The 20,824-nt window shown below is 35.2% G+C and overlaps 1 protein-coding gene across 1 annotated transcript in view; it reads left to right on the top strand.

Moving 5' to 3' along the window:
- Positions 1 to 18,301, top strand: part of LOC129261209 (nuclear pore complex protein Nup54-like) — a 32,585-nt gene extending 14,284 nt beyond the window's left edge. Inside the window, exons 6-13 of the mRNA XM_054899269.2 lie at positions 380 to 567; positions 1,291 to 1,487; positions 3,169 to 3,223; positions 8,497 to 8,590; positions 10,236 to 10,343; positions 11,384 to 11,503; positions 13,565 to 13,675; positions 14,826 to 18,301. Of these exons, the coding sequence (XP_054755244.2) occupies positions 380 to 567; positions 1,291 to 1,487; positions 3,169 to 3,223; positions 8,497 to 8,590; positions 10,236 to 10,343; positions 11,384 to 11,503; positions 13,565 to 13,675; positions 14,826 to 14,933 (981 nt within the window). The 3' untranslated portion in view covers positions 14,934 to 18,301. The remainder of the gene's footprint in view (positions 1 to 379; positions 568 to 1,290; positions 1,488 to 3,168; positions 3,224 to 8,496; positions 8,591 to 10,235; positions 10,344 to 11,383; positions 11,504 to 13,564; positions 13,676 to 14,825) is intronic.
- Positions 18,302 to 20,824: the final 2,523 nt, after the last annotated feature.

Raw genomic sequence — 20,824 nt, 5'->3', positions numbered from 1 at the left:
ATGATAACATAGAAGATTGATATACATTTTTTAAATTTTCATTAGTGAAGGGATGTAACTCTTCCATGCTACATGTTACCAAATTTCAAAGCAGTAAAGATGCACTTAAAAGAAATGTTAGTGAAGATGGGAACATATGTTTTGCTATTAAAGCATAAGCATTATTACACATAGATTTCTGTAAGAAAAAGGATATATATTAACTAAAGCATGAACGTTATCTTTTCAGTCAAATATTTGTGCAACATTTGCTGCTTAGGGCATGCAGAGATCAAAATACAACGTGTTCCAGAAAATCAGAGTTATCAGAGATTGGCATCACAACAATTATAAAATGATTTCAAATTGGCACTAATATTCATCATCCTAATCTGTCTAGACGGTTGGCTACAGCGTCAAGCCGACAGCAAAGACAAAAGATGGTCTGGTTGTCTTACACTTCAAGAAGAAAGACACTGAAATCAGGGCTCAGCAACAACAGCTGGTTGATTCACTCTACAGGATCATGGGCAGTAAACCAACTCTGTCTGTATGCGTGGAGGATGTCAGACCCCTTCTGGATGATAAGTAAGACCCCCCTTTGACTTATCTACATAACCTAGGGCCGTATCTGTTTTGATTTGTGTACTCATATTCCACCTTATATATTTTTCTGTATTTGAATGTTTAATATCCAATGGGAACAAATATCTGCATTGTGGATGCTTATGAATTCAGTTCAATAACTTCATTATGTGTTTTCTGTATTCCACTTTGACCATTCTTACTTAGAGATGTGAGGAGCTCTGTGCATGTAGCACTCACAAGCACGTTTATAGCTTACATTTTCAACTTTGTACTCATTCTCCTTACAACAGAAGGAATATGCTTTGAAAAAAACCCAGATTTTTAGTAGGTTTAGTAGGCAAAAAAGTGAAATAGCCTGAAACACTGCAGCCGCACTGGTGAAAAAAAAGGAAAAGAAGAATATACAGTGTACTGTGAAGTGGCAACAAAGGGTGGAGTTGTTTCAAATTTAACCTGAATTAAAAAAAGAGCCTATGCAAGCCTATTTAAAATGTATTTTCATCCACAAGATGTCATGTAGAATATATATATCCTAGATGATTAAAAGTGTATATAGAATATAGTATGAATAAGTAACATTTGCTCAAGTTGACCTACCATAAGTTGTATATTGCCCAGGTCAAAGCATTTTATTCAGAGCAGATTATGCAAACCAGTGTTATTTACATCTTCCAAGTCAATTTTTGCCTTTCTTCACGTTGTGCTTGTTCTTGTTTGTTATAGAGCGGAGGTAGTAATCTACATCTTGGAACGTCTTCCTACTGGTGCTACCAAACGCATCCCATCAACAGAAACATTTGCCTTCTTGAACAACGCTAAGATCAAGCAACAGCTTGGTAGTTTGGGGGTAGTTCACATGCAACCAAGACAAGCGTTGACACAGACTCAGTTAGAGAACTACCTCCAGAATCCTCCTCTAGGTGAGTTCAAGGAATGTTGGTCATGAGACCTTTGACATGCACCCAAGGCAAGTGATTTGATAGGTTCAGTAAGGACTCTGCCACCACTGGTTAATTATTTAGTTTCAATTGTTGCACACATGGCACAATCTACAAAATTGCATCGTGAAACTTATATGATGCCATTGATAATGCTAATTTATGTGTGAAATTTATGCATGAAATCAAGCTGTTTTGCTTTAAATCAATTAGTAGAGGTTTCCTTTTTTCAGATACACGTAATAGCAGATTTGCATTTTTGTGTATGTGTATTCTGACTCCAATACCCACTTTAACTCATACTTGGTCTCGACTCTACTCAGTAACTGGCCATGACTGCTTGGCTTGGAGTGACAAACACAACTGACTTTATACTAAACTACAATAGATCATTCAGTGATAAGGAAAGTATAAACAGATGGAGATGAACAAGGAGTTGTTCATCAAGGGGTCAATACAGTACTGTCAATATCTATACAAATGGTCTGGGGGATGGAGACATGATGAAAGTGAGCTTGGGAAATGAGATGAAAACAGCAATGAGGCATGAGGGAATGAGTGAATAACAATGATAGAATGAGAGGATGGTTTGATGAAGAATGAATTGTGTATGAACACAATGGCATTCTTGGCAAATCTGCTATTAAAAATACAATTATTCAATGATTTGTGTATGCATCTTATGCCTTTGGTATATTTTTCAATGAATAGCTGGCTCTACTTTTGTGATCTTAACAGTGCAAATAAAAAAAAAAAATGGATTTGGATCCCACAAAGATATTGTGTCATCCTGACAATGCATTTTTAGAAATAAATGGCAGTGAGAGTTTTTTTTTTGAGGGGATGGGGGCATTTAACCCTATCTAGGCCGGGGTATTTTGGGAGTTCATATGGCTGGGGGGGGGGGGGGCCTGGGCCCCCCTTGAGATCTCGGCCGTTGGCAGCGCGATCACGCTGAAAATTGGCACGCAGGTTGTCTGGGACATGATCTACAAAATTGTATAGTAGTTTATTTCATGCAAATTGCTTTTAAGAGATTATGCTAATTCATGCGTAATTAGTATGCAAAATCATACTTTTCCCTTTAACTCCCTAAATAAAGCTCCAAATGTTGTAATTTTTGGTTTAGAAACTCTTTGTGGTGTTCTTAGCAAGTGCACATGAAAAAAAAAGCGATATCAGATCAATTTCTTATGTATTGTTTTTTTTGCAATTATGTATTTCTTTGTTTTTGGACCTTTTGTTTTTCATTGTTTTTTCAATGAAATTTGTTGGGGACTCTTCTGAGATCATTAACAGCATGTAATAAATACATTTGGACCAGCAAAACTAAAAATAATCATACATTTATGATTTTTGGTTGAAAACACAATTTGCATTGACTTTGTACACGAAATCACGTTTTTTAGCAATTTTTGGTCTGACATGCACTTACATAATATTGCGTAATTTCGGAACCGCGTACGTGGGTGACAAAAAATAGGTCTCAAAAGTTGCGCAAGACTTGAAAGTAAAAAGTCAGCGAGCGGTGCTGTCAAAAAATTTCGCACGGAGAAAATATTGCGCGAATCGTTGAGGGGGGGGGGCGTCCGAGGCCCCCCCCCACGGTCTGGATAGGGTTAAATCAGAAACTTAATTTCAATTTTTTTTTTTTGCCTTTCAGGTTATGACCCAAGACTATGGAGGCAAGCCCAGCTTGATAATCCTGATCCTGATAGGTAAGTTATAGTATAAAATAAAAAGAGCTAAGGAAAATTCTGATAATTTCCATTAAAAATTGTCATATTTAGAGACGTTGAGGCACTATCATTGATAATGTCTTTCCCCTCATATATCTTCCATGAGTCTTTTCCCTGAAAATTTATTCTGAAAGAAGAGCATAGTTGAGAATAAAGCATTAAGGCCATGCTTCATCGTGTTATGACAAATGCTTGCATGATAGATAGAATAGATATTGAAAAAGTATGTAAAAATATATGTATTATTTCATGCATCATTATTTCAAAGACGTCATTTGGCATTCAAATTCTTTTCATGCATCGCTGTGCAATGCAAAAAAAGTGTTGACCAAAAATTGACATAGTATGATCCAGCAGTCTAGCATCATCATGATAGAGTAGGAAAATACTAAATTACCATATGGGCAATTCCATAGGTTGGTGGACATGAGCTCAATGTGTCTTTGTACATATAGCCCATCTGAACCGTAACGTGAGTAACCACTTTATCTGCACCCCTAGTAAAAACCATGTGTTCTTTATTTTTTTAATTATATACAAATTTGTCTCCCTAATATACTTCTTTGAAATGGATATAATCAACTTTCATAAAAGCCTTGTATGAGGACACTTTTCACTTATGTCCACTTTTCATTTTATGCATGTCCAAATCATGTAACATGAGTAACCGACACATTTCAAAGATTTGCCAGGAGCATAATGAAATTTCCCAAGTTTTGTTATTATACAAAGGATAGTCAGACTGCGTACTATGTTGTGATAAAGAGATGTTTAGTTCCTATCAATAATAATGGAGTTACAGTATGAGTCAAGGTGTCTCCAAATGTAACGTGGGTAACCGTGGAATAGCCCATATGATCTTTTAACCCTAACTAGGCCGGGCTTTTTTGGCTGTTCTGTTCCGGGGGGGGGGGTTGATTCAACCCCCCCCTGAGATCTTATCCGCCGAACGCGCGAGCGCTGCAAAAATTTGCAGGCTGGTAGTGTGCGATGTAATCTACAAGGCTGTATGGTAAAATTTTCCAAAATAATGAGATTTTATTTTATATGAATTAATTATGCTAATTATGCATAAATCATACTTTTTGCTCTAATTCACTAAATAAAGCTCCTAGAATGCTAGTTTTTGGTTAAAATATTCTTTGTAGCATTCTCAACAATCGCAATCGAAAAAAACTTCGGTTTGGAAATCAATTCCTTATGTATTTTATTGTTTTATGAATTTCTTATGTATTTCTTTGTTTTTCAACCTTTTGTTTTTCTTTGTTTTTTTTCACCAGATTTATTGCACAACCTCTTTGAAGCATAATTATGCTAAAATCAATTGATTTCAGCTGTTTAAAGTAAAAATAATCATATCTTTATGAATAAGATGAGAAAAGTCAATTTGCATTGACTTTGTACACAAAATCACGTTTTGGAACAATTTTTGGTCTGACATGCACTTACGTTGCGTAATTTCGGAACCGCGTACCCGGGCGTCGTAAATTTGGTCTTAAAAGTATAAACTCTGTGAGTGGCGCGGTCAAAAAATTTCGCGCGGCGGAATGATCGCAGAAAATGTTGAGGGGGGGTTGATTCAACCACCCCCGGCCTGTTTAGGGTTAAGGACGTTCCACAGTCATGTTAGTGCGCATCATGCTCTGCGCATATTTTATGCTGTGCATATTGACGTCACAATGGATGAACAGGTGATAAATGAGCTATAGTATAGGTATCAGCTGATTTGTCATGATTTGCACACAAACTGCAGATCCGATGTGTTATTTTATAAAGCTAATTAGCTGAAAATAATCAATGGACCAATATTTTCAAACACAACTACAATATCTGAATGCCTTATTCTGAAGTTCTGCAAAGAATGACGAATATGACTTGAATTTACCTCACATAGATTTAGCGTGTTTTTGATGCTCCAACAAAAGTGCTGATAGTTTGAAAACAAGCGCATGAACCCCTATTTTTGTCTCGCCTGCATAGCAGAGCAAGATTAAAGGCGCCGCTTTTCCGACGGAGGCGGCGTCAACATCAAATCTTAAAGGAAGGTTAAGTTTTTGAAATGACATCATAACTTAGAAAGTATATGGACTTAGCTCATGAAACTTGGACATAAGGTTAATCAAGTATTACTGAATATCCTGCCTGAGTTTCAGGTCGCACGACCAAGATCAAAGGTCATTTAGGGTCGATGAATTTAGACCATTTTGAGGGAATCAACATTGAAATCTTAAATTTAAGGTTAAAGGGATGGCCCAGGCTGAAAATATTTATATCTAAAAGAATAGAATAAAATTCACAGAGCAAAATGCTGAAAACTTTATCAAAATAGGATAACAAATAAAGAAGTTATTGAATTTTAAAGTTTATCAATATTTTGTGAACATATTTTTTGTGAACAGTTACATGCTCATCATCATGAATATTCATTAAGTGGGCTGATGATGTCACATCCCCACTTTACTTTTTGTTATGTTATTACAAGAAATCATAATTGTTTCATTTTTTCATACATATATGTAAATGATGTGTCTCCATTATGATGAAATAAGTTGCGGCAATAAATGACTAATGCACTTAATCAGTTGTCAATCCAATTGTTTTACTTCTTGGTTGAACATTTTTTAATAAACCTAATTTCATATAATAAAATACAAAAGAACAAGTGGAGATATGACATCAGCCCACCTAATGAATATTCATGAAGACATTCCTAGAATGCCTAGAACCGTTTTACCGGAGTAATGCAAATCTTTAAAATCCAATAACAGCTTATTTGTTATCCGATTTTGATCAAACTCTCACCATTTTGCTTTGTTTATTTTACTCTATTTATTGAGATACAAAATTCTCCAACCTGGACCATCCTTTGAAATTTCATCATAAATCAAGTTCATTAAACTTGGATATTAGGGTAATGAAGTATTACTGAATATCCTGCCTGAGTTTCAGGTCACATGACCAAGGTCAAAGGTCATTTAACCCTAATTCTCCCGCGGGGGGCCATAATGGCCCCCCCTCGACAATTTTCGCAATATATCTGCTGCGCAAAATTTTTTGACCTCGCCGCTCACTGACTGTTTACTTTCAAGTCTCGCACAAATTTTGAGACCAAATTTGTGACGCCTGGGTACGCGGTTACGACATTACGCAACATTATGTAAGTGCATGTCAGACCCCAAATTGCTCATAAACGTGATTTCATGTACAAATCCAATGCAGATTGTGTATTAGCCAAAATTCATAAATGTATCATTATTTCTACTTTTACTGATTAAACTTAATTAATTTGCCTTGTTTCTGATCAGAATTAAGTCTGGAACGATTTCCATCGAAAAAACAATAAAAAACAAAGAAATACATAAGAAATAAAAAAAACAATAAAATACATAAGAAATTGGTCTTGGTACCAGAATTTTTTTCATTCACAATTGTTAGGAATGCTACATAAAAAATATTTTCACCAAAAATAGCATTCTAGGAGCTTTATTTAGTGAATCAGAGCAAAAAGTATGATTTCATGAATAAATTAGCATAATTAATTCATATACAATAAAAATATATGAATTCAGTGAAATTTACCAATGCAACTGCGTAGATTACGTCATTCTCTACCATCATGCAAATTTTTGTTGTGATCGCGCAATCCGCGGCTGAGATCTTAAGGGGGGGCCATAATGGCCCCCCCCCCCCCCCCCCCCGGGAATGACAAGAATCAAAATACCCCGGGAGATTTAGGGTTAAGGTCAATGAACTTTGGCCAAGTTGGAGGTATTTGTTGAATTACCAATATAACTTTGAAAGTTTATGGAATCGATATAGTTTATGAGATATGGACATAGGGGGATCTAGTTCATAAAATTTTGACATAAGAGTAATCAAGTATCACTGAACATCCTGTGCAAGTTTCAGGTCACATGACCAAGGTCATTTAAGGTCAATGAACTTTGACCATGTTAGGGGTATTTGTTGAACTGCCATCATAACTGAATGTGTATGGACCTAGTTCATTTAAAAACTTGGACATAAAGAGTAATCAAGAATCACTGAACATCCTGTGTGGGTTTCAGGTCACATGACCAAAGTCAAAGGTCATTTAACGTCAATAAACTTTGGCCATGTTTGGGGTAATTGTTGAATTGCCATCATAACTTTGAAAGTTTATGGATATAGTTTATCAGATATGGACATAGGGGTAATCAAGTATCACAGGTCTTAGGTCACATGATCAAGATCAAATGTCATTTAGGGTCAATGAATATAGTATTATGTCATTATATGAAGGTTTTTTTATGAATACTTATTTTATAGTAGTTTTCAAAGTCAGCACTGCTGCTATATTGAATTGCGTAATGCAGGCGAGACTGCCAGAGGCGAGACTGCCAGAGGCGCTCTTCATGTTTAATGTTTACACCGCTCAAGTACACTTTTTTCTACAAGCATGCAAATTTTGGTGAAAATGACATGGATTTTGAATAAAGTGCAGCATATATTGTTACTTCTTAGATTTGTTTTAGAAATTTCAACTTTTTGAGATAATGTTTTTGTCATCTTTCACACCTTTCAAAAGAAATAAAGGTGCTGCTCCCTAAAAAGCAAACAAATAGCAATATGAAGGAGTTCTTTATGTTCTTTAAGGGCATTTGTGTTGTAACTTTTTGCCTCCAGTTGTATTTAGCTATTTGATTGCTAACAGAGATCTTAGGCAAATATTAAAACTTTAAATAATGATAAATTTACTGAACAATTGATTCACTTGTGCATGCATTAAAGTCAACAGAATACAATATGTAAACTAATAATGACTGTTACATGCACGTGGACACTAGTCTGCAGGCACAGACCCTGATTGAACCTTTGATCAACAAGTGTGTCTCCATGCAAAGACTAGCACATACAAAAACAAAAACTGTTTCTATTCAGGCCTTCAGTATGCCAGGCATGACCCTTATCTTGAGTGAAGGGTTTGCACAGCAGACTTCTTGGACACCAGCATTATCTTGAATACATTACATGTTAATTAAGAGCTAATAATTGGGCCATGTACATTTTTGTCAAATTCTGTTATGTAGTAAGAATTTTTTTTAATTTTTTAAATAATAAAATTGTGATCAGAAAAATGCAGATTTGATTATTACCAAAGCATACCAGGCATATTGTGCTATAAACAGTGATGGATGTGGATATGTCTTGAATAAGTAACTCCTTTAGTTTGTAATATTTTTCTCTTTCATTTGTGCGTAATCGAATTCTAGACTGATCCCAGTCCCACTTGTTGGATTTGATGTAATCAAGACAAGATTAGAATATCAGCAGCAAGAGACACAACAGCATCAAGCAAGACTGGATGTAAGCAGGGCTCCACACTAACCCTTTTTTTCTACTGGTCCAACCTGTTCATGTCGGACCAGTAGATACCCATTTTTTTCCATTTTTGCTGATCCAAACCTAAAATTTACTGGTCCCTAAAATAAAGAAAAGCATAAAAAAGACTTGAGTTTATTTTGCTGTCTTTTATTGATTTTATTCCCTCCACCCCCCCCCCCAAAAAAAAAAAAAACAGTACCCACCCACACACAACATTATTCATGAGAGCCATTTTTTAAGATACCAGAGCCAGTTTTATAATTTACAAAAGAGGAGAAAAATATCATTCGTATCAGTTTGATATATTTTACTGGTCATGTCTGACCAGCCTGACACCAAATTTTACTGGTCTGAGACCGTCGGACCAGTGCCAGTGTCGTGCGCTGATGTAAGTATGCTTTAAAAACAAGTTGACAATGACTGTCCTACCACAGTTACTCTTTGTATAATTGATAAATACATTTAGTATTTGAATTGTTTGGAAAAAAATAAGAGATTGATATTTGTAAGACTTTATCATTAATTGTTATTGTATCGCACATGTTATATTTTCAAGTTTTGTATTTTAGAAATTGGGCATTGAGACAAAAAAAAAATGAAGCAAACAGTTTCCTTTTCTTTGGTCATGCTACATTGTAATGTAACTTAACTTATTTTAAAGAGAAATTCCAGTAGTTGCAGTAAACACTGATTTCATGAGAAAGTCTGTAAAACCAGGCTTAATTGTCAGTATATCATCGAGGATCTAGATCTGGTACAGTGACATAAACTGAACTTTGTTAAATCTTGAAATCTACGCTGAAAAATGTTCAGACTGAACTTCCCCAACACAAATAAGCGCACATGGGACAGTGCATAATTATTGCTTTGAGCGTCGGGCCCGACGCTCTACCCGAATCCTGTGCTTATTTGCTGATTTCTCAGCAATTACACAATTTCTTCCAGAATCCTTTGGCACATGCGTTTTATTTATACAAACAGACACTTTGGTGGTCATTTCATTGGATTCTGTACGAACTCATTTTGATATCGTTACCAAAACTAGCATTTACCTTTAATATGAGGTGTACAGTAGGGATTCATAGCAACTGCTATCAAAACATTGCTTTGACTCTTGTTTGATGTTGCTGTGGTTTGCTGAGATACCAATAGAGGTATTTCTATGCAATTAAGTCCTATCATTGTCTTGAAAGTGATTTAGTTATGTGACATCATAAGAGGGGCATTACCCTGGTTCTCTTTTCCCTTTCATGTTTGTGGTCTTAGATTATTACACTCTACAGTGGTGAATCCAGGAAATCTGGCCTGTGCCCCACTTTTAAGAGGCACCAAAAACATTTGTTATGGGAATATGTCATGCATAGGCAATTGAGGGCCTTTTTTTTGCTTGTCAAATATTTCTTGTACAAAATGCCCCCCCCCCCCCCCTTTTGAAAATCCTGGAATGTATTCAAAGGGTAAATAAAAAAAGAGGCAATGTTTGATATTTCATTGTTACAAAGGCAATGCTCCTGTGTATATTGAAATGCACCATGAAACCTGCCAGGGGCATTCCACTTATCCCTTTCTAGAGATGCTTCCTCAAGCAGATTAAATGATTGATTTATTTGTACTTATTTGTTGATAGCTTGTAAGCAAAGACTTGGAAAAATTGCAAGAGCAGCAGGACACATTGCAGGCGAGGATAGCAGAGAATAAGAGAAGACATCTAGAACTATCACATAGAGTTTTACAGGTAGGTAATGGAATTCAGATGATGATCAACAAGAAGAAATAGAGGAGGAAGAGGATGTTGATAGTAGATGACGTTATTGGATTGAGCAGATGTTATGCCCATCAAAACATGGGCTAGTGTTTTGAGTGTGTCAATGTGTAAACTCTGCAAAACACAAATTTTTCTTGTTTTGTCCTCATTAATACAACAAGTATGCCTATGACAATGGAATGAAGTAGCATCAGAGATAAACTAAAAGATTTTAAGAGTTTTATGGTAGAAGTGGAATTGAAATGATTTGTTGTTATTCCTTCTGGGGCCTGTCTTTCAAAGAGTTGCGATTGAATCAATCGCAACTCTATCGAAATCCATCAGTGTCATCAATTTTTCTACAGGAAATTTGCACAATGTCCTTCGTAAACAAAGAGAAGCACAGCGAATTTTCAAGAAAAGAATTAATGCATGAATATACATCATAGGTAGAAAATCTTTTAAACAAACATGCATAATAATACATGTTGACGTTGCTGGCCGTCCATAGTTGCAATTGATTGTATCAATGGCAGCTCTTTGTAAGATGGGGCCCTGGTATTAACACCTGCTCTCCTGAGAAAAAATATAAATCAATGCATCTTCCAGATGAGGGCTAACATGCATCACAATCGATTCCAACATGTTTTATAAGTGCTCTGGAGCACTAGTACAGTGATTTCCCGTTTACCATTAACTCAAAATTGAAAATTTGTTTCGGTTCTTTACTTTTTGTGTTAAATTAATTGAATTTATCGTTGTTTTTTATAGGTTCTTGCTGTGTACAAATTTTATAAGTGACAAAACAGAATTTCCCTATTAACTCAAGTTGAAACAGGAGTAAAGGGTAATGAGATTTTTTTGAAACAGCAAATCACTTTCCCCCACACTAGGGATATTGAGTTGATTTTATAAACCTTGCGGAGTAAACCCCTTATGCTTAGAAGGTGAGAATGATGCTGATAAGGAAATAGAAAAGGGAGTAGATGATAAATGCCAGATCCTCATTTCTGTTTACCACTGATTATCAGGTCATGGCTCGACAGGAGGTCCAGAGAAAACAAGGAGTGTCCATTCAGTTAGAGGAGGAGCATCTTAGAACACAGCTTGAGGGACTGATGGCAGAGTTAAATGCTCCAACTCAGATGAAGGTAGGTTACAAAATGTGTATGACAGATCATTTATCATTTCATCTGGGAATTTTTAATCTAGTAACATGTAGCAAGATTTTTTTTATATTGTGAGCTGTAATATCTTTATTCAGTATAGACTTTTTCTTTCATTACCTTTTTTTTGTTTTCTTGAAACATGTCTGTATCCATATTTATTTCATGTGGTATGGAACATAAGATGTTCAGGGCTTGCCAGGAGGTTTGGTAAAATAATGTAAAGACATATTCTGGCTTTCACATGAGTAATGTTGCATGTTCTAATTGAGATATTAGTCAGAATTAATCTTGGAACCATGACATAATATCAGACGAGCTGTAGCATTTGTTTTAAGCTCACTATGACTGTCATAGTTATGCTATTTAGGCATATTCCGCCCCCCCCCCTGAGATCTCAGCCTTCGATCGCGCGAGCGCCGCAAAAATTTGCACAGTGGTAGTGTGCGATAACATATACAAGGCTGTATGGTTAATTTTTTTTCAATAATAAGATTTTTCATTTATTGAATTAATTATGTTAATTTATGTATGAAATAAAACATTTGCTCTAATCAACTATTATACTGCCCCAAAACTGCTAATTTTTTATTCACAGACTCTTTGTAGGATCCCAATCAAATGTACTTTAAACAAATTTGGTATCGCAATTTTTTCTTATGTATTTTACCGTTTTTTAAATTTCTTATGTATTTCTTTGCTTTTCGACTTTTTGTTTTTTATTGTTTTTGATGGAAATTGATGGAGACATAATTCTGATGATAAACAAGCCAAAATTAGTTAAGTTTAATCAGTAAAATTAGAAATGAGGATACATTTATGAATTTTGGCTAAATACACAATTTGCATTGGATTTGTACATGAATTCACATTTTTGAGCAGTTTGGGGTCTGACATGCACTTACATAATGTTGCGTAATTTCGTAACCGCGTACCCGGTCATTGCAAATTTGGTCTCAAAAGTTGTGTAAGATATGATAGTAAAAAGTCAGCGAGTGGCGCGTTGGAAAAATTTTGCGATGCGGATTTATTGTGAAAATGTAGAGGGAGGCGGAATCCCCCGGGCCTTTTAGGGGGCCTTTTAGGGTTAAACCCAAGGTTGAAGTTGGTCATTTGATTTGTGTGTTGAATTTAGAGCGGAGCAATGTTGCTGGAGCAGATGTCATTGAACCCTTTTAACACTAATACTCAAGGAGTATTTCAAAGCTTGTTATTACCAGGGGATGGGCCATTATGCACCCCCCCCCTTCCGTGATCTTGGCCATAGGTCTCCCGATTGCCTCAAAATTTGCACAAGGGTCAAGAATTATGTAATCTGCAAAGTTGTATAGATAAATTGATGAGAGTCCTTTTAATTTTTTTTAAATTAATTAATTTATGCTAATTTATGTGAGAAATCATAAATGTTGGTATTTCTCACTAAAATGAAGCCTCTGGAATAGCAATTTTTGGTACAAATGTCTTTCTTAACTCCGTCATCAATTCCTGAAAGAAAAAGATTGTGGTTATTATTTCTTAAGTATTTAATTGTTTTTCAATTTTCTTGTGTATTTCTTTGTTTTTCGTCAAGCTTTTTCAGATGCGTATGTATAGGTGTGTGTGAGAGGGAGGGTGTGTGTGTGTGTGGTTATTTTTTGCACTATTTGAAACAATGATGATACTTACTAGAAAAGTATTTACATAAATTGGAATAGCTCCTGATTTTGTCCATAGGGTTATACACAGTCATATGGACAAAAAGCAAAATTTCAGTAACATGTGTTTGGTAAATGCAATCTGACACCCACACGGTAGGTCTGATTGCCATAAATTTGGTATCAAAATGTGTGGGGAGGATCAGAGAATAAGTCATGAAATTTCTTTTTAAATATTGAGGCGTTAGAAAGTACCAACAAAATTTGATGGGGGCGTATTAGGATTAAGAACAACCAATTACTCACAGAAGATTACAAACAGTCACATGATGATATTGTGCAAAACCTATATAATATCTGTCCACCATGAAAACGTTCAAAGATCGTCTCATTCAATATCATTTTGTTTCAGGCTCGTCTGAATGAGATGTTATCCCAGATCCGTTTGCAGAGTCACCTTCCATTCAGTCGTAATAGTGAGCAGTATTCTATCGATTCTGATCTCCAGTATGAAATTAGACAGGTGAGTTTACACTACTCTCAAAGTGTTTTTCATGATACATGCTCGCATTGTAGCGGTATTAATGGGTTCTTACTGTGATGTCACTTATACGCATTTATCCTGAGAGATTGGTCAACCAAAATGTAGTCAACAACATTTGAAATGCTGAAGGGCCTATTTTTCTTGTAGAACTTGATTCAGCTGTCTTGTTTATGCCATGATTAAAGATTAACCACTGTTTAAAAAAAATATGTAGTGAAAGACTGATTGAGATCTTTAAAGAAAAAAAAGTATCGTGCAGAGTAGCAATTATGTGAGATGGGGAGCTTTTGGTCTCAGTCAATTGATATTTTGGTGGCAATAGTATAGAAGTAGCTTGTATTACACACACTTGGTCTACTTTCTCTTTATTATCATCCCACATGGTTTAGTCTGAATTCACCTACAACCAGTTTGTCTACTATCCATTTCATCTACAAACTATATTTAGTCTAATTGCCATTTAGTTCATGCACCATTTTGTCTAATTTCTAGTTACGCAACACTCATTTTGTCTTTTGTTATCTACAAAGTGCATAATGATAAGTAGACAAAGGGGAACTCGTGGCATTAGACTGAATGGCAGTTATACTAGATGGATATTAGACCAACTGTAGTGTAGACCAAACAGTGATTAGACCAAATTGATATTTAAATGGATTTAGCCCATGTGATATTTGACTGTATGTGAAGTAGATCAACTGCTTGTAGTCCCAAGTGAATTCATATAAACCTAGTACGTTGATTTCGTGTACAGCAAGGACTGATCTAATGATATTGTTTAGTGTGATTTCCTGTGTTTTGTGTTACACATACACTTTCTTGAATAGAAATTACTGTACTATATGTATAATATAGTTCCATCATTGTATAAAATAAAGATACAAATGTATTAAAATTTATGAGTTATCAGTCAACACTATTTTGATTTTAATAATTCTTCATCCCTCTCATTGAGGAATGCCAACTTTGATACACAAACCCGAAGTCATATTGAAGCCTATTTTAGCCCATATATTTGAATTTTTTTTTTCTTCATGTGTATAGTAGGGTGTACACACATGATTCTATGCACATATTCAGACTCTCATATGATCTCTAATTGTATTTTTGTCTATTTTTGAATCCTCAGCATCTGAAACAGCAACAAGAAGGTATCAGCCATCTTGTGGGTATCATCAAAGAAGACTTGGAAGATTTAAAACTCATTGAGAGAGGGTTAGAAGAGGCAACCAGTTGATCATACATCAATATCGACTCAAATTATGATGGACTCTTGAATATCTAAACCGCAGTGGACCACTCTTATGTTTAATATGACTAGATGGTGGTTGACAAGAGATGCAGCTCGTGAGGAACTGTTTGTAAGCTATCAATTTGCTAGCTCTCTAGTGGACTGCAACATATTGGGTCATTTTTTTGAAGCAGTTGACAAAGCATTCAGTGGTATATTTGTGGGGGGTTTCACATGACCATGTACACTTTATTGATGTTATCTTCATGCATGCTTTCATGGCCGAACTGAAGCAAGGCCGACACCGAATTTGGTGCAAGTGACTGTACATGTGATTGTATGCTGCAACAGATTGTTGATGCATAAATATAATGTGGTACTTAATATGCATTAGTCTTCTACAATTTGGACTGAAAGGAGATCAGAGACTCCCTGCCTGCAGAATCAAGCCAATTGAGAACACTTTGTGACTTACATGTATAATGTGGTGTTTTGTATAGTGCTTATTCATAGACATGTCACAGTCTGTTGGTGACTAGCAAAACAAGGATGAACAGGTTCAAGAAATCTGATACAAGCGATGAGATAGTCGATGCCCACTGCTTCAAGTGGCAGTCCACTAGTGAACACATAAATCAAAAGCTCCGTAATTCTACATACTGCAACTTATTGTACAGAAGGCAACACAAGCCACATGAATATTATGTATTGGTACTTTTGATTCCTTTACTAATGGAATGGGTTGCGAATTAGAAAGTATGTTATGCTTGTTTCAAATTTAGTCATAGATTTGGTGCGTCAATGTAGAGCCTTCATGGGATTGCTGAACCCTATTTTCTTTTTAAAACGGAACTTCCTATATCATGGTTTTAACTAGTATGTTCTTCAGGAGAATGAGCTAATTCTGGACAAAATGTATGATGCAGTTATAGGTGCCAGTTCATGATTAAAATTTGAGCAAACTGTTGACACTATCTCTGTGTAAAGCACGGATTGTTTGCTGATGTGTGATATCGGTATAAGTGCTGACTTGCGCAGCATTCTGGAAAATTGACCCGCCATTTTCCAGCACCTTATCTGTAATAGGGCTAGCAAGTTTGTGCAGGTATTATATTAAAGGTACACTTTTGATGAATTTTCCTACAAGGAAGTCTTTTCCACAGTTGGTTCATGTCATAAATCAATGTATATTTTGTCAAAGCAATTGAAAAGAAAAAGAGTCAATGATGAAAGCCAGATGATACCATCTCATAAATGTGTTATACTATGTGATACATACAAAAAAATATTGTATAAAATCAAGGGGATACTCATGCACTCATGGGGTATCTATTTTTTTGTTTTCAATTTTTTATTCAAGATTGGGATCTACATGTACCTTAGCATTCCAAGTAGTCACTTTAAGTAGCTGTAAAATGATTTTGATTAACTGTTTATGTAGTTCAGTCAATGCTTCACAACCAATAGTTCACAGTGCTCCGTTGGGCATAAGAGCTTTCTCAGGTGGGCTGCAGGGTCAGCCAAAGTAATATCCAATTAGAAAAAAATAAGTATCTGATGTTGTGTCATACATCTTTGATTCAACTCAACTGTTGTCATATCAATTGCAATTAAATTTTACCCCAAGGTAAAAGTGAACAATTTTTATAATCACATGGTAAGGAAATTTCAGTATGAAAATACTGAGGGATGAGGGTATGTCTGGGCCCCGTAACACAAAGGTTAGCGATTAATCGTATGCTTGATTTTAATGATAGTGGAGCGTTGTGGCCCAGTGGATTAGTTTGCGGACTTTGAAACAGAGGGTCGTGGGTTCAAATCCCAGCCATGGCGTAATTTCCTTCAGCAAGAAATTCATCCATTGTGTGCTGCACTCGACCCAGGTGATGTAAATGGGTACCGGCAGGAAGTAATTCCTAAAAAAAGCTGTGTGCACCTTAATCGGTTGCCTAGCTAAGCCGGGGTAATAATAATAGCAGTGCCTTTTTAAAGCGCCATGAGCACCAAAGTATAAGTAGCCACCATTATTATTATTATTATTGATTGCTAAGCTTTGTGTTCGGGGTCCCCTGGAGGTTGTCTTATGGCTCAGAGCATCACCATCCATTTGTTCTGTTTTCTTTAGTCTGCTAATTTTATCATAATTTTTCTCTATTTAGAATACTGCAGTGTAGGATACAAAACCGAGACTGGGCATAATAGACAAGGTTTAGAAGCACTGACCTAGGTTACCGTGGTACACTGTAATTACCGACTGTAAATGGCAAATTTTTGTGAAATGGGGCCAGAAACTTTATTACATGGGTTATACAACTATCTCCGGGTTCCCGTAACACAAAGGTTAGCGATTGATTGATCGTACACTTGATATTAACGATTGATCGTACACTTGATTTTAATGCTTGATTTGTACAGTACATTGTAGTCAATTGTAAAGATATTCTTCTGCAATGATTGCTAAGCTTTGTATTATGGGCCCCTGGTCAGAAGTTGAGGTTGCAAAGTAATATTAATTACATTATCATTCCACTTTTATATAGAGTGCTTTTATGCACATAAAGCCATTCAGATGTAATTAAAATACATCTGAATGTCTGTATGTGCTACGTATATTCCTGACATGCCCTCTGGAACATTCCAGAAAGAGTTTCAAGACTCAATTGCAAGACATACTGTATAGGCTTTTGAACCTTACTGGGAACTCATTTAACAACTGGGTGGAGAATAGAAAAGAGTGCCAAATGACGTGAGGCATCTGTCTACTTGAACAGTAATAACACTTTTGTGTGAGCAGAGGCAGTGAGATACAAGGCATTATAATGCAGAGGAACTCAATATTTCTAGTTGCCTCACTGAGGACAAATCACATTCTCTGACAGTTAATAGTTTTGTCCAACGTTGTGCAGACAAATTATGTCATGGTATTCAACATGAATTTGTGACATAGTGAAATTGAATATCATGACTCTGTCCTTGCAACTTTGAAAAATAATCATTTCTTTGAGTTGAACCGTATGTCAGTTTATCAACTTATCTTATAATGCCTTGATAAAAAATGTTACTGAGCTATTACCATGCCTGAATGAGGCTTATATATGCAACTTTACAAACTAAGTTCTACATGAACCTGAAAGTTTCTCTCTTTGTATAAGTTTTCACTGTGTAGAGATATGCCATTGAGTTTGTATAATCCACTTCATTGGATCATGAAATGAAAGCTTCATGAAAACTGTAATAATAAGGAATTGGAAAAAAATATCTTTGAAAAATACATGTACCGGTAAATAAAAGTAACAGAGTAAACTTGTTGTGTCTCTTGAACTGAGAATCATGTTCCTTTTGAAGATATGTTTGATATACACTCGAATACAGAAGTCTATTTTGTCTAATTGTAATTATTGTCGAAGTCAAAGTGCTTTGGTAGACTTTCATAAAGTTGTTGAGAGCCATTTTCTCTTGCTAAATTAGATTCTCATTATTCTTTTTTATTCCATGATCTCCTGACACCTGAATTAAATTGTAGATCAAAATTACTGTTCTTCACCAACTTCTGCATACCAAGTCCAATTTTGAACTGGGTTGTGAAAAACATAAACGGGGCTAAAGTCATATAGCACAAGAAAACATCTTTGAGACAACCTCCTGGTGCGAGTTATATGGACAAATTACTGGTGACCCGTATTTGTGCTCTGATACCCAATTTTTTCTCTTTAAATTTTGTATGAATTTTTTGAAACCCCTGATCACATTAAGACAAGATTTCAGTTGATTGGAATCTAAATGAATGAGAATCTGATTTAGCAGGTCACCACCAAGTTTAGTCATGCAATAAAGTTTTAACTTGTATACAGCTTTATGAACAACACCTAGACTGTGCACAGCATGTACCATTAATATCTCTTTCAAGTCTAATTTGAACAGATTTATGTGATATTTAGAGGTAATTCTGATAGTTTGCAACACTCTGAGATTTTAAACATTGTTGTTTTAGGTGTCAAAATAGGGATTAGGGTTCATACATGTGTATTAATGCTACAGGGAAATCCATCCCAAATAAAAAGTTTTTAGAAGAAAAAGAAAAATAGGACAAGTTTGTAGGGGAACAAACAATGAGAAAGTTATGGATTTTTTAAAGTTGTATAAATCAGTTATCACTTTACTAATGGAGACATGGTTGTCTGATGTCATAGTGATGTAAGGCAAGGGCCACTCTTCCATGTACTCCAATGCAAATAATGGCTTAAGTGTCATTTTGAAAAAAAAATCACCTATTATATTAAGATTGCTGCCCCAGGGTAATAGATTATGGTACTTTGGAGAAAACCACAAAATCCTGATAATTAAATACATGGCCTATGGGGATGTTGTCCTTGCCCCTTGTCATAACTTACTTACCAGTTGCCAATATGAATTTGTAGTCTTAGGGATCACTTCTTTTAAAGGACAAGTCCACCCCAACAAATACAAAGAGAAAAATCCAACAAGCAAAACACTGAAAATGTCATCAAAATCGGATGTAAAAAAGAAAGTTACATGACATTTTAAAGTTTCACTTAATTTCACAAAACAGTTATATGCACATCCCTTTTGGTATACAAACAAGGGTACTGATGACTTCACTATTTCTTTTGTATTTTATTATATGAAATATAATATATTCTAATTTTTTCATCGTCCTGTGAAACTAAGTTTTATTATCCCTGAACATGTGGAATTACCATTGTTTAACATTTAATGGTTCAATCAAGTTGGTCCTTATTGTCAAATCTGTAAAAATTGACATATTGTTTAATTCAAACAATAAAAAAAGAAATACTGAGTGAGGGACATCATCGTTTCATTTGCATGCAACTAAATTGTGCATTTAACTATTTTGTGAAAAATAAGCAAAACTTTAAAATGTCACAACTTTCTTCTTTTTCATCCAATTTAATGAAATTTTCAGCATTATTCTTATCTGATTTTTTTCTTTTGAATTAAATCAAATGTTTTTCTGAGGTGGACTGGACCTTTAATAAAGAATAACTTTACTATTGTTTGTCCGATTTCTTTCAAACCTTCACTTTTCTGTTACTTTTCTTCTTTCCCACACAACTTAATGACCCCAAGGTTGGATTCCCTTGTAATGTTGCATTTTTTCACAAATTCTGATATCAGAGGATGCTCCTCCAAAAAAAGGCTTTTCTGACAGAAAGTAGTACATGTAAATGAAATTATCTCTTAAATATTTTGTCTTGAGCTAAAGAGGAAATCCATGGTCACAAACTTCATCTCATTACCATCATCACAAAATTAAAGATACATAAAAATGAAAATTATTTCGTTGATATTTTTCCATTGTTTTTTTTCCTTGTAAAACCAACTTGCCATTAGTGTGGATTTCCACTTTTATATAAAGTCTAAATATTGAGTATTTCCCTGTCATGTTCTCTGCATTTTAATGCTCTAATGATGATATCAAGGAGGTTCTTTTTAGAAAGACAATCACACATAATGCACAGTACCAGCCAAAGACAACAAAAAAGCAGTCTTCACTTTGTTCCAAGGCTTTATATTTAAGCAAAGTTTTATGTCTTTAAATAAAATTTCTAGTAATTGGAATGATATTCCTTGATCTACAAACGTTTCCAACCAAATAGCAGTCATTGTTTTCAGTTATCACCATCCATTGTAGTTTTCCTATATGATTAGTACTGAAGACTATCATAGAATACACACTACATGTATTGGTTTCTTATTCAACATTACAGAATGTTAATAGAAAACACCCATTCCTTTAAAAACCAACTTGCCATCAGTGTGGACTTGCCCTTTAAAATAAAATGGAAGAAGAAATTTGAAGGTTTAAATATTGAACGTATCCTGCATTATTCTCTGCATTTTAATTTCCCTATGAT

This window comes from Lytechinus pictus, unplaced genomic scaffold (assembly GCF_037042905.1).
Source record: "Lytechinus pictus isolate F3 Inbred unplaced genomic scaffold, Lp3.0 scaffold_19, whole genome shotgun sequence".
Taxonomy (NCBI): domain Eukaryota; kingdom Metazoa; phylum Echinodermata; class Echinoidea; order Temnopleuroida; family Toxopneustidae; genus Lytechinus; species Lytechinus pictus.
This window is presented reverse-complemented; position numbering and strand designations above follow the sequence as displayed.